General features: G+C 42.8%; 1 protein-coding gene across 1 annotated transcript in view; it reads left to right on the top strand.

Annotated features, from left to right (window-relative positions):
* Window positions 1-92: 92 nt before the first annotated feature.
* LOC124241290 (centromere protein P-like) overlaps window positions 93-14084 on the top strand; it is a 222462-nt gene continuing 208470 nt past the window's right edge. The window contains exon 1 of the mRNA XM_046664960.1: window positions 93-219. Coding sequence (XP_046520916.1) covers window positions 113-219 — 107 coding nt within the window. The 5' untranslated portion in view covers window positions 93-112. The remainder of the gene's footprint in view (window positions 220-14084) is intronic.

The raw sequence follows: 14084 nt of genomic DNA, 5'->3' as shown, positions 1-14084 counted from the left end.
GGGTGTGTGCGCAGACCGCCGTGCTCCGCGCCCCCCCGCCGTGCCGCGCGATGGTCCGCTCCAGGAGCGCGCGAGGCTTGAAGCGCCGGGCGGCGCCCGTTAGCGCGGCGCCATGGACGCCCGGCGGGTTGAGCTCAGCGCCTTGCAGGCCGAGATCGCGGCCCTGAGGCGGGCGTGCGAGGAGACGCCGGCGCCCGCGGAGGACGCTACCCGAGGCCAGTACGTGCCCCCGGGCCGGGGACGGGGCGCTCCGCACGGACCTTCCCGTGAGGCCGGGGCCTGGGCGGGTTGCTCCGCACGGACCTTCCCGTGAGGCCGGGGGCGGGGTCGCCCCGCACGGACCTTCCCGTGAGGCCGGGGGCGCCCCGCACGGACCTTCCCGTGAGGCCGGGGGCGGGGGCGCTCCGCACAGACCTTCCCGTGAGGCCGGGGGCGCCCCGCACGGACCTTCCCGTGAGGCGGGTCGGGGCGGGGGCGCCCCGCACGGACCCTCCCGTGAGGCGGGGCCCGGGTCCCTCTGTCGGCGTCGCGGGGCGGTCACGGGAGGTCCCTCACGGTCGCGCCCTGCTGACGCCGTCCGGGCGAGTCGGCTCCCGTCCCGCTGGGCTCGCGGCGTCCATCTGTGGGGCCGCCGGCCGGCGGCAGGTGACGGTGACTGTTCGTTTACGGCAGCGACAGGAAGTCTCCTCTGAGAGAGAGTTTAGGTAAAGACGGAGGTTGATAGAAACACGCTCAGCAGACCTGGGAGAGCTGGCAGGCGGGAGGGGCCGCCGCGCGAGGGCCGCTCGGTGCCCCGTCCCCGAGGAGGGCGGGCCGCGCCGCTGCTCGGTGCCGGCGCCCCGTGGGGTTCCGGACGGGGCTCGGAGTTCGGGCGCGCTCCCGAGGCCGCAGCGCGAGCGGGCTGCGCCGGCGCGGGCGCGGCGTCGGGCCTCAGCCCGGGCGCCCGGCCGAACGAGGGGTCCGGTCCCCCACCTGCCCGCTGCTCGGGAGCGGAGACGCCTCCCTGTCCCCGGCCGGGCTCGGCTACCAGGCGCGGGACACGGAGGTTCCCGGCTTCCCGGACCGGGCGGAGAGGGCGCGCCCGAGCGCTGGGGGCCGGGGTGCAGGCGCCGGGCCGCCCCGCGCGTCGGAAGCGCTGGGTCGCGTGCGCCGCTCCTGCCCCACCCGGCCGAGCCAGAATCCGGCTGTTAGCTAGACCCCCAGATGGTTTTGTGCACCTCAGAAGGTTTGAGAAGCTGCGGATGGCGCTGTGGGGAAGGTAGGTCCTGTTCCGGCCACGAGGCGGCGTCGTCAGCCCGGACTGCGCGTGGACGGTGCGTGCCCTCGGCCTCGCCCTCGGCCGGTCGGAGAAGGCAGACGTCAGACGTTGGTCCGAGGTGTCGGATTCAGCGTGGTTTCTTCCCACCGTGATGGAGAAGGAAGAGTGGGACCGCGTGCCAGGGTTTCACTTGCGCCGCATCACTGCGGGGAGACGTTCTGCGCGCTGTGCGGCCCGGCGAGCCTCGTCGTGCGGACGTGGCGGAGGGCACTTAAGCAGACCCGGGTGGGCTAGCGGCTGCACATCCCCGCTGTTCGGTCTGCCCCTACGGGGCCGCTGTGTCATACGGGACGCGACTGGAACGGAGAATTTACCGTCTTAACCGTTTCAAGTGTACAGGTCATCGCTATTATGTACATTCATGTTGTGCAACTATCGCCACCATCCATCTCCGTAACTCCTTTCATCTTGTAAAACTGCGACTCTGTGCTGGTGAAACCATGACTTCCCCTTCCCTACCCCCCTTAGCCACCGGCAACCAGCATTCTACTTTCTGCCTCGATGAATTGACTTCTCTAGGTACCTCATATAAATGGAACCCTGCATATTTGTCTTTTTGTGCCTAGCTTGTTTCACTTAGCATAGTATCTTCAGGTTCATCCATGTTGTAGCATATTGCAGTTTCCTTCCTTTTTCAGGCTGAGTAATACTCCGTTGTGTGTATTTACAGTGGGCCCTCCGCATCCGTGGGTTCTGCATCCGGGGATTCAACCAGCCATGGATTGAAAGGCCTGCAAGGGTTGCATCTGTACTGAACATGTACAGACTTTTTTTTTCTTGTCATTGTTCTCTCAACAATGCAGTGTAACAGCTATTTACATAGCATTTACGTTGTTAGGTATTATAAGTAATCTAGAGATGATTTAAAGTATTCGGCAGGGTGTGTGTGGGTTTTATGCAAATTCCACGCCGTTTTCTACGTCGGGACTTGAGCGTCCATAGATTGTGGTGTTCCCCGGGGGTGGGGTTTGTGGAAGCAACTCCCCTTGGATACTGAGGGATGACTGTACCGCATTTTGCTTATCTGTTCATCTTTTGGTGGATGCTTCAGTTTCTTTCACGTTTTAGCTATTGTGAATAATGCTGCTGTGAACATGAGTGTACAAATATCTCTTTGAGACTCTGCTTTCCATTCTTCTGGATATATATCAAGAAGTGGAATTGCTGGGTCATATGCTAATTCTATTTTTAATTTTGGGGGGAACCCCATACTGTTTTCCACAATGGTCACACCATTTTACATTCCCACCCACAGTCCACAAGGGTTCCAGATTTTCCACATCCCCACCAGTGCTTGTTTTTTGGCTTTTTGATAGTAGCCATCCTAATGAGTGTAAGGTGGTATCTCATTGCAATTTTGTTTTGCATTTTCCTGGTGATTAGTGACGTTGAGCATTTTGTCATGTGCTTATTGGCCATTTGTATATCTTCTTTGGAGAAGTGTCTACACAAGTTTTTTGCCCATTTTTGAATCATATTGGTTGTTTATGGTTTAGTTTTAGGAGTTCTCTATATGTTTTGGATATTAATCCCTTATCAGATTGTCAACCTAAAAAGTAAATTGGCTGGTTGTTTTATCTGCGGAATGAGTTTATTCAGGAACAACCAAAAGAATTGCAGTTCAAGATATACAAGCTGTGGTGCACAAGTCCAGAGAAGCCGAGGAAGGGGCTTGCTTTTATGGAGGAAAAGGGAGTTGACATGGGCTGTAATCAACAAAGAATCCACTGGAGGAAACTGGGAGTCCAAAGTGTGGAGGCTTCTCCTCGGTTGGGTTGCTGCAGTCTCTCATTGACTGAGTTGTTGCTGGGCCATCAGAGAAATCTTCTTTCTGCTGGGTAGTAAAGTAGAAGACGCCTTCCTGTTGTAGATGCAAATGCACCTCTTTCTGGTTGGAGTAATTGATGAGGTGTGATAGGGTCTGAGCACCCTCCCTCCAGGCCTTTCCCACTTCAATTTAGTTGAAATTTCTTTTACTAATTTCACAAGATAAATGATTAGCAAGTATTTTCTCCCAATCTACACGCTACCTTTTTACTCTGTTGATAGTGTCTCTTGGTGTACAATTTTAAAATTTTTTAAATTTTAATTAAAGTGAAGTTCAGTTTGTCTATTTTTTTTTTGTTACCTGTGCCTTTGGTGTCATATCCAAGAAATCATTGCCAAATCCAATGTTGTGATGCTTTTGTCCTATGTTTTCTTCCAAGAGTTTTATTGTTTTAGGTTTTACGTTTAGACATTTGATCCAATTTGAGTTAATTTTGGTGTATGATGTTAGGTAAGGGTCCACCTTCATTCTTTTGCCCCTGGACATCCGCTTTTCCCAGCAGCATTTAAATGGTATTGGCAGGCATGTCAAAAATCATTTGACCTTATAAGCAAGGGTTTATTTCTGGGTTCTCTATTCTATTCCGTTAATCTATATGTCTGTCTTTATGCCACTACCACACTGTTTTGATGACCATAGCTTTGAGATAAGTTTTGAAACAGGAAGTGTAACTCTTCCAGTTTCCTTCCTTTTCAAGATTGTTTTGGCTGTTTGGGATCCCTTGAGATTCCAGGATGAGTTTTTCTATTCCTGTAAAAAACCTCATTGGGATTTTAATAGACATTGCATTGAATCTGTAGATCGCTTTGGGTAATGTTTACGTTTTAATAATGTTAAGTCTTCCAGTCAATGAACATGAGAAGTGTTTCCATTTATTTATGTCTTCTTTAATTTCTTTCAGCGATGTTTTGCAGTTTTCATTGTGCAAGTCTTTTACCTTCTTGGTTAAGTTAATTCCTAAATATTATATTCTTTGATGCTGTTATACATGGAATTGTTTTTGTAATTTCCTTTTCAGATTGCTTATTGTTGGTATATAGAAACACATCTGATTTTTGTGTTATGACTTTGTATCCTGATGATTTCATTTATCAGCTCTAACAGTTTTTTTGTGGAATCTTGATGGTTTTGTACATGTCAGACCATACCATCTGCAAACGGGGTCGGTTTTCACTTCTTCCTTTCCAATTTGGGTACCTTTTATTTCTTTTTCTTGCCTAATTGCTCTACCTGAAATTTCTACTACTATGTTGAATTGAAGTGGTAAAAGTGTTACCAAGCCCTAAAGGACTGGTGACACTCAAGAGGGTCCTTTTGCCTGGAGCCGCTTGTGCCACTAGAATGAGACTGAATTTGAAATAGCAGAGCAGAAACTATTCATTGATTGACAAATAGAGGAGGCAGAGCTCATGCTCTCAAACATCTTCTCTCTGAAGGAAAGATGACCAGGGTTCTTATGGGATGTGAAGGAGGAGGAGTCATTTGGGGCGTGTGCAGATCTTCCCTTCTTGCACATGGCACCTTTTGCACAAGTTTCCTTTTGCACGTGGCACCCCATCACCATCTTGGACCTTTCTGGTTTGAACCAGTTCTGCAGTTTGGCCATCTGGCAACGTTCTGCCTTAGTTCCTATAAGCAAGGACAACTTAAAAACAAAGCATTAGACATGGAAATTGTTTTAGGGATTTCTCTTGGTGACAAAAGTGGGCACCCTTATCTTGTTCCTGATCTTAGAGGAAAAGTTTTTGGTCTTTCACCATTGACTATGATGTTTGGTGTGAGTTTTTCATATATGGCTTTTATTATGTTGAGATAGTTTCCTTTTATTCCTAGTTTTTTGAGTATTTTATCATGAAAATGTGTTAATTTTGTCAAATGCTTTTTCTGCATCAGTTGAAATGATCATGTGTTTTTTTCCTTCATTCTGTTAATATGGTGTATTACGTTGATCAATTTTCATATGTTGAACCATCCTTGCATTCCAGGAATAAATCCCCTTGGTCATGATGTATAATCCTTTTAATATGCTGCTTAATTTGGTTTGCTACTGTTTTGCTGAGGGTAGTTTTTCTTTTTTCTTTTTTTTTTTTGCTGAGGAAGACTCACCCTGAGCTAACATCTGTTGCTAATCTTCCTCTTTTTTTGCTTGAGGAAAATTAGCCCTCAGCTAACATCTGTGCCATTCTTCCTCTATTTTGTATGTGGGTCGCTGCCACAGAGCATGGCTGATGAGTGATGTAGGTCTGTGGCTGGGATCCAAACCTGTGAACCCAGGCTGCTGAAGCAGAGTGTGCTGAATTTAACCACTGTGCCGTGGGGCTGGCCCCTTGTTGAGGATTTGTACATCAACGTTCGTAAGTAATATTGGTCTCTAGTTTTCTTTTCTTGTTTTGTCTTTGGCTTTGATGTTGAGTAATGCTGGCCTAATAGAATGAGTTAGGAAGTCTTCCCTCCTCCTCAATTTTTTCGAAAAGTCTGAGAAGGATTAGTATTAGTTCTTGATTAAGTGTTTGGTAGAATTCACCTGTGAAGCCATCAGGTCCAGGGCTTTTCTTTGTTGGGAGATTTTAGATTATTGATTCAATGTCTTTACTAGTTATAGGTCTATTCAGATTTTCTATTTCTTCATGATTAGGTCTTAGCAAGTTTTGTGTTTCTAGGAATTTGGCCCTTTCATGTAGGTTATCCAATTTATGGGCATACAATTGTCTGTAGTACTTGCATAATCCTTTTTATTTTTGTAGAATCAGTAGTAATGTCCCCACTTTCAGTTCTGATTTTAGTAATTTGAGTCATCACTTTCGTTTAGTCCATCTAGCTAAAGGTTTGTCAATTTTATTTATCTTTTCAAAGAACTAACTTTTGGTTTCATTGATTTTTCTCTATTTTTCTAGTGTCTATTTCATTTATCTTTGCTCTAATCTTTATTATTTCCTTCTTTCTGCTAGCTTTGGGTTTAGTTCATTCTTTTTTCTAATTCCTTAAGTTGTAACATTAGGTTGTTGACTTGAGATTTTTCTTGTTTTTTAATTTAAGTGTTTATACCTATAAATTTCCCTCTCAGTACTACTTTTGCTGTCCCTTAAATTTTGGTATGTTGTATTTGCATTCTCATTCATCTTTAAGTGTTTTCTCTTTTCCTTTGTGATTTCACCTTTCATCTATTGGTTGTTTAAAAGTGTGTTGTTTAATTTCCACAATTTTGTGAATTTTCCAGTTTTCCTTCTGTTATTGATTTCTAACTTCATCCCATTGCAGTTGGAAAAGATACTTTCTGTGATACCTATCTTTTAAAATCCATTGAGACTTAATTTCTTGCCCAATATATGATCTATCCTTGAAAATGTCCCTCGTGCACTTGGGAAGAATTTGTATTCGCTTGTTGTTGTGTAGCGTGTTCTGTGTGTCTCTAGATCTAGTTGGTCTGTTAAGTCCTCTGTTTTCTTACTTATTTTCTGTCTGGTTGTTGTATCCATTATTGTGAGTAAAGTATTGAAGTCTCCAACTGTTATTTTTTATTGAGCTATAATTGACATATAGCATTATATTAGTTTCAGGTGTACAAATAATGATTCAAAATTTGTATATACTGCGAAATGATGGCCACAGTAAGTCTACTTACATCCATCACCATACATAGTTACTAATTTTTTTCTTGTGGTGAGAACTTCTAAGATTTACTTTCTTAGCAACTTTCAAATGTACAATATAGTATATTACTAACTGTAGTCACCATGCTGTACATTACATCCTCAGGACTTATTTATTTTATAACTGGAAGTATGTACCTTTTGAACATCTTTACCCATTTCACCCACCCCCACACCTCTGGCCACCGCCAGTCTATTCTCTGTGTCTGGAAATTCTTTTTCTTTTTTTTTCAGATTCCACATATAAGTGTGATCATGCAGTATTTATCTTTCTTTGACATTTCACTTAGCATAATGCTCTTGAGGTCCATCCATGTTGTTGCAAATGGCAAGATATCCCTCTTTTTTCTAGCTGAATAATGTTTCATTTTATATATAGACTTACATTTTCTTTATCCATTCCTCCATCAATGGTCAGTTAGGTTGCTTCCATGTCCAGTTAGGTTGCACAATTATAAATAATGCTGCAATGAACACAGGGGTGCATATGTCTTTTTGAGTTAGTGTTTTTGTTTCCTTTGGATAAATACCCAGAACAGGAATCACTGGATCATATGATAGTTCTATTTTTAATTCTTTTTGAGGAACCTTCTTACTGTTTTCCATAGTGGCTGCACCAATTTACCTTGTGCACAAAGATTGTCTTTTCTTCACGTCTTTGCCCGCCCCTGTTATTTTTTGTCTTTCTGGTAATAGCCATTCTGACAGGTGTGAGGTAACATCTCATTTTGGTTTTGATTTGCATTTCCCTGATGGTTAGTGATGGGGAGCGCCTTTACATGTACCTGTTGGTCATCTATATGTCTTTGGAAAAATGTCTATTCAGAACCTCTGCCTATTTTTTAATCAGAATGTGTGTTTCCTGTTGAGTTGTATGAGTTCTTTATGTGTTTTGGGTATTAACTCCTCATCAGATATATGATTCATAAATATTTTCGCCCATTCCATAGGTTGCCTTTTCATTTTGTTGATGGTTTCCTTTGCTGTTTAAAACCTTTTTAGTTTGATGTAGTCCCACTTGTTTATTTTTAATTTTGTTGCCTTTGCTTTTGGTGTCAAATCCAAGAAATTACTGACATGACCAATGTCAAGGAGCTTACCACCTGTGATTTCTTTTAAGAGTTTTATGGTGTTGGGTTTTACATTCAAGTCTTTAATCCATTTTGAGTTAATTTTCGTGTATGGTGTAAGATAATAGTTCAGTTTCATTCTTTTAAGTGTGACTGTTCAGTTTTCCCAGCACCTTTTATTGAAGAGACTGTTTTTCCCCATTGTATCTTCTTGGCCCCATTGTGTCAAGTTAATTGACCATATATCTATGGGTTTATTTCTGGGCTCTCTATTCTGTTACATTGATTCTATGCATTAGATAAAACCGCCACCTCTTGCAGTCTTGAAGGCGTAGCCTCACCTAGTAGATGAACGTTATTATTTCAGTGCTGCATTTGGTTGTGTTTATCCAAGCAGCCTACTTTATTGTTAGTGGCTCCTAGTATTTGAGGGTATGCCAAGATTTGTCAGCGTGCCAAAGGAGAGGATCTTAGTCAGCACCTGGATTCAGGCAAACTGGAAATCAGATCCTCAGGCAGCAGCTTTTAAAATATGCAAATATATCTCTTTCAGGGGAAGACTGACAGATAGGTGTTTCTGTCTGCTCTCTGTGCACTGGGCCCTGGTGTGATAGCCAGGTAAGAAATATTTCTTTGCTGCTTTCCTGTTAAGCCCATGAACACAAGCCTCACTGGCCAACAGAACCAGGCTATGAAGGGATGTTTCCTCTGGGCAGCAGCCACAAAAGTCGGAGTGCCAGATGTGTATACAAGCTCCTTTCTTGGAGACACCAATGACTTGGGGCTGGGCAGAGGGAGAGTGTGAAGATTGTGCCCACCTTCCTCCCCAGTCTTTGGAGAGGATTGTAGTTGGGCCTAGATGTATGTTTAATTAGAACCCTTCCCTTCAGACCCCAGCTATGAAATAAGCTAATATTCCTCTTTCACAAAAGACTGGTGTTGTGTTTCAGTCTTCTCTCTCTGCACTGTGCCCTGGGACAGGTAGTTAAGAACTATTTCTCCATTTGTTGCAGTCCTACAGGAACCGTGAACATAAGTTCTGCTGGTTACCAGAGCCAGGCCATCAAGAGGTGTCCCTTGGATTTAAACATGTGGACAAAGAAAACAGATTACTGGCTACCAGGGGAAAGGGGGTTGGGGGATGGGCACAAAGGGTGAACGGTTGCACCTACAACACGACTGACAGACAATAATGTACAACTAAAATTTCACAAGATTATAACCTATCATTAACTCAATAAAAAATTAAAAAGAAAAAGGAAAAAAAGAGGTGTCTCTTGGGGAGTAGCTGCAAAAATTAGGGTGCCAGATGAGTGCACAAGCTCCTTCCTGAGAGGTAATGGTGATCTGGAGTGAATCAGAGGGAGAATGCAAAGATGGCCATGCCCACTGGCCTCTGTCTTTGCAGAGTATTGCAGACTCTTAGATGTGTGTTAAATTAGAAGCCTGCCCTTCAGGTCAAAGCTTTAAGGTAGGAAATAGGCCTCATTCACAAAAAGACTGGGCACTTTTATTTTGGCTGCCTCTGTGCTGGGCCCTGGGATGAGTGAGTCTGTGCGCATGAGGCCTGTAAGAACTATTTCTCAGTTCTCTATAGCCTTGTGGGTCTCATGGACACAAGCCCTGTTGGCTTTCAAAACTAGATGTTTTGGGGGCTTGTTTCACAGATGCTAGTCTTAGAAGTTGGGGTCCCACCTGTTGAGTTCAAACATTTTGCGCCTCAGTGAGAAGCTTGGGGTTGTTAGTTCCCTCTTGATTGTGGATCACCACGCTGGGGGTGGCGTTTATGATGGGATTGTGTCCCAGCCTCTCCTGTTTGTTTTGGTGTGGATTTTTTCTCATTTGCCTGATGTGTAGGAGTTGCTCAGCTAGTTTTTGGATTTCTTTCAGAGGAAATTGTTCTGTATATAGGTGTAGATTCAGTGTGTCTGTGAGAGGAGGTAAGTTCAGGACCCTCTTATGTCATCATCTTTTTTTTTTTTTTGAGGAAGATTAGCCCTGAGCTAACATCCGTACCCTCTTCCTCCACTTTATATGTGGGCCGTCTCCCACAGCATGGCTTGCCAAGCAGTACCATGTCTGCACCTGGGATTCGAACCGGCTTGAACTGGAACTCCAACTATTACTATAGAACTGTTTCTCCCTTCAATTCTGTCAGTTTTTGCCTCATATATTTTGATAAGCTGTCATTAGTGCATAAATGTTTATAGTTTTTGTATCTTGTTATATTGAACCTTTCATTAATATGTAATGTCCTTCTTTCTCCTGTAACCTTTTTTGATTTAAAGTCTGTTGTGTCTGCTATTAGTATACCCACTCCTGCTCTCTTTTGGTTACTTTTTGCGTGGATATTTTTTTCCATTCTTTCACATTCAATCTGTGTCTTTGAATCGAAAGTGATTCTCTTGTAGACAGCATATGGCTGGATCATGTGTTTTTATCCATTCTACCAATATTTATCTTTTGTTTGGAGAGTTTAGCCATTGACATTTACACAAGTTCTGATAAGGAGAAACTTACTTCTGTCATTTTGCTATTTGTTTTTTATATACCCTTAAGTGTTTTTGTCCCTCATTTCCTCCACTTCTGTCTTCTTTTGGTGGTTGATTTTTTGGAATGAAATGTTTAAATTACTTTCTCATTTCCTTTTATCTATATTTTATAGCTGTTTTCTTTGTGGCTACTAGAGAGATTATGTTTAATATCCTAAAGTTACAACACTCTAATTTGAATTTGTAGCAGCCTAATTTCAATAATGTGCAAAACCTTGGCTTATTTATAGCTCCATCTCCACCCTTTTCACTTTTTGATGTCACAAAATTAGATCTTTATACATTGTGTACCACCAAACAAATAATTCTTTTAAATGCATTGTTCTCTTAAATTTTATAGAAAACAAGATTTAGAGTTAAAAACAAAAGTTACAGTATAGTAGCTTTAAACAAATAATTTCTTTACATGTTAATCTTTTAGATCATGTAGAAAGCAAAAAGCAGTTACAAACCATTGTGACAATGATACTAGATTTACAGTTGTGCATGTATTACCTGTATTGAGATCTTTATTTTGACATATGGCTTCAAGTCTCTGTCTAGTGTCCTTTTACTTCACCTTACTGGACTCCTTTGAGCATTTCTTGCAGGGTATGTCTAGTGGTAACAAACCCTCAGCTTTTGTTTATTTGGAAATGTCTTAATTTCTTGCTTACTTTTCAAGGACAGTTTTGCCAGGTATAGGATTATTGATTGATGGTTTTTTCTTTTAGCGCTTTGACTATATCAACCTACTGTCTTCTGGCCTCTGTAAGTTCTGATGATAAATCTGTTCATTTCTTGTTGAGAATCCCTTTTATGTGATGATTTGCTCCTCTCTTCCTGCTTTCAAGATCTCTCTTTATTCTTGGCTTTTGAAAATTGGATAATGTCTTAGTGTGAGTCTTTTTAAGTTCATCTTACTTGGAGTTTCTTGGATGTTTATACTCATGTCTTTCAACAAATTTGGGTTGTTTTCAGCCATTATTTCTTCAAATATTCTCTCTGCTCCTTTCTCTCTCCTCATTTTGGTCTCCCTTGATGCGTCTCTTGGTCATTTTGATGGTGTCCTGCGTATCCTTTAGGCTCTGTTTGCTTTTCTTCAGTCTTTTTTCTTTCCGTTCCTTAGCTTCAATAATTTTCATTGTCTTATCTTGAAGTTCACTGATTCTTTCTTCTGCCTGTTCAAATCTGCCTTTGAATCCCTCTAGTGAATTCTTCATTTCAGTTATTGTACTTTTCAGCTCCACCACTTTCAGTTTCTTTTTAGGTTTTCTATCTCTTTATTAATGTTTCTATTTTGTTTACAGCTTGTTTTGTTGACTTTCTCCGCATCTTCTTTTATTTCTTTGAGGACCTTTAAGACCATTGTTTTTGTCTATTTCTAATATATCTGTCATTAAGTCTTTTGCAGGTACAGATTCTGTTGAATCACTTTTTCCTCTGAATGGGACATACCTTTCTGTTTCTTTGTATGCCTTGTGACTTTTTGTTGAACACTGGATTTGAATCTAATAATGTGTAACTCTGGGATCAGATTCTCCCCCCTTCCCCTAGGTTTGCTGTGTTTTTGTATTTTTGATTGTTGCAGGCTGTCTCTGCTGAGCATGAGCCTGAGGTGCAAACTTAATGTCTCCTCAGGTCTTTTCTGAATCTTTTCTTGGGCATGCACAGTCACTTTCTAATTTTCCCTATATATTCATTTCATTTTGAATGTCCTAGTCTTTAGTGTCTGGCTCCTCAAGGAGAAGAGCCAAAATGATGGGGGAGAAAGAGCAACGGCTCTTTAAGTCTCCTGGAAGTCAATTGAGCCAGACCAGAAGGGGTCTGCAACAATGTCTGCCTGCCTTAATCTGCACCTCTGTGATCAGAAGCAGCAATCTGCAGTTGGAGCACAAATTCCCACTATTTGGGAGAGAGAGTCGTTTTTGCCCACCCTGGCTCCCCTAAGCTGTGTGCAGGCTGCTCCAGGAATGTGTGCACAGCAGCTTGCCATGTTGTTAGAATGGGGGATGAGTAGCTGCTACTGTGGTAAGAGCTGAAATTGCCCGAACTTGACCTCAGTTTACTTCCATGCCTTCTACTGGAAGTTGCAAACCTTCAACAGACTCTAGAAAAAAGTTATATTAGACAGCTTCTGCCAGTGTAATTGTTGTCTAGGTGGGGAGACGGATTTCTGGTGCTCCCTACTCTGTGTTCCCAGAAACCTAGATCATTGACTTTTAGACTCAAATCTTGTATAGATTTGTTTTAAAAGAAAAAGGTTTCTTGTGAACTTCTATTTTGATCAAAAACATTTACTACTAAGACAGATTTACAAATAACACTACAAAACCAATAAAATTCATAACTCAAAATCTTTAAAACTAACATCATTAATTGAAGTGGGTTAATAATATTTTTTTTTTTTTAAAGATTTTATTTTTTTTTCCTTTTTCTCCCCAAAGCCCCCCCGGTACATAGTTGTATATTCTTCGTTGTGGGTCCTCCTTCTAGTTGTGGCATATGGGACGCTGCCTCAGCGTGGTTTTATGAGCAGTGCCATGTCCGCGCCCAGGATTCGAACCAACGAAACACTGGGCCGCCTGCAGCGGAGCGCGCGAACTTAACCACTCGGCCACGGGGCCAGCCCCTGGGTTAATAATATTTTGCTCAAAGTAAATCACTGCTGTGAACGAGAATATTCAAGTTGTCTTTTTTCGTGTGTGAAAAATATACATAACATAAAACTTACCCTTTTTTGGTACACTGTACACTTTTTAAGTGTACAGTTCAGTAGCATTAAGCACTTTCACCTTGTCATGCAACCATCACCAATATCCGTCTCTTGAACTTTTTTGTTGCCCCAAAGTGAAACTCTGTACCCATTAAACAATAACTCCCCATCCTCTGCTTTTTCAGCCACAGGTTCTTTTTGAGTTCTGCATGTCTGTCCTTTAATGTGATGACTGATTATCTTATCACTTTGCTTATTGGCAATACCTTGAAATTTTCATTCATAGTTTGATGTGACATTATTTGATATTCACTTGGCAGGAACTCATCATTTATATATGAAGATTGCCTCTCTTTTTCATTAGCTTTCTATGTATAAAATAATTTCTTTCATCAATCCGTGATGACAAGTATAAAAGAGCATGTGGTAGTCTCTCAGATGATATAGAATATATTTACATTATTATTATTATTATTTTTTTGGTGAGGAAGATTTGCCCTGAGCTAACATCTGTCGCCAATCCTCCTCTTTTTGCTTGAGGAAGATTGTTGCTGAGCTAACATCTGTGCCAGTCCTCCTCTATTTGTACGTGGGATGCCACCACAGCATGGCTTGATGAGTGGTATGTAGGTCTATGCCCAGGATTCAAACCTGCAAACCCCGGGCTGCTGAAGTAGAGTACACGAACGTTACCACTATGCCACCAGGCCAGACCCTATGTTAATATTTTAAATTAGCATTAAAAAAAATTGTAAACGTTTTTTACAGACTTATACAAGTTTTAGATCCCCAGTGTGAAGAATACAGAGTTGGGGGCCGGCTCCGTGGCTGAGTGGTTAAGTTTGCGCGCTCTGCTGCAGTGGCCCAGGGTTCGGATCCTGGGCGCAGACATGGCACTGCTCATCAGGTCACGTTGAGGTGGCGTCCCATGAGCCACAACTAGAAGGACCTGCAACTAAGATATACAACTA

Source organism: Equus quagga, chromosome 6, assembly GCF_021613505.1.
Source record: "Equus quagga isolate Etosha38 chromosome 6, UCLA_HA_Equagga_1.0, whole genome shotgun sequence".
Classification (NCBI taxonomy): domain Eukaryota; kingdom Metazoa; phylum Chordata; class Mammalia; order Perissodactyla; family Equidae; genus Equus; species Equus quagga.
This window is presented reverse-complemented; position numbering and strand designations above follow the sequence as displayed.